Source organism: Monodon monoceros, unplaced genomic scaffold (assembly GCF_005190385.1).
Source record: "Monodon monoceros isolate NGI ecotype Baffin Bay Population unplaced genomic scaffold, NGI_Narwhal_1 Super_Scaffold_4, whole genome shotgun sequence".
NCBI classification, from domain to species: Eukaryota; Metazoa; Chordata; class Mammalia; order Artiodactyla; family Monodontidae; genus Monodon; species Monodon monoceros.
Window position 1 is genome coordinate 73,370,451 of NW_021703781.1, and position 500 is coordinate 73,370,950.

Consider the following 500-nt stretch of genomic DNA (forward strand, 5'->3'; position numbering starts at 1 on the left):
CCCCGGCCCGGGATGGAACCCAGGCCACCGCAGTGAAAGCACCGAGTTCTAACCACTGGACATCCAGGGAATTGCCGTAGCAGAGTTCGATGTCTATTTCCTACAAAGAACACCACCAGAACTACAGAAGTGACGGGCCAAATTTGCAGAATGCTGACATTATAAGTGTATTTTACTCTACTTTGCACTTCTTCACAAGGTGCGGTTGAAAGGGGGAGAAAGGCATCATAGGCCTTCCTATCCCGGGGGCCTCTGGAAAGAGCCACCCGCTCCCACTTCCTCGGACCCAAAGCATCAGGGTCTTTCAGCTCCAGCTCGCATTCTGCTCCACCGCAGACCCGAGGCCGCCGTCCTGCTCGCTCTTCCCGGGGCCGGGAGAGCAGACCCCACCCCCCTTCGGGCCCAGGCCTTTCTCCACCTTCCACCCGGCCCGGGGGACATGAGGGCGGCCCGGGCCACCTGACAGGGCGAAGCGCCAGGGCCACAGACCTTCCTCAGAC

The 500-nt window shown here is 60.2% G+C and overlaps 1 protein-coding gene across 1 annotated transcript in view; it reads right to left on the reverse strand.

Moving 5' to 3' along the window:
* Window positions 1-304: 304 nt before the first annotated feature.
* Window positions 305-500, reverse strand: part of LOC114908581 (translation initiation factor IF-2-like) — a 69,239-nt gene continuing 69,043 nt past the window's right edge. Inside the window, exon 3 of the mRNA XM_029244826.1 lies at window positions 305-459. Within this exon, the coding sequence (XP_029100659.1) occupies window positions 305-459 (155 nt within the window). The remainder of the gene's footprint in view (window positions 460-500) is intronic.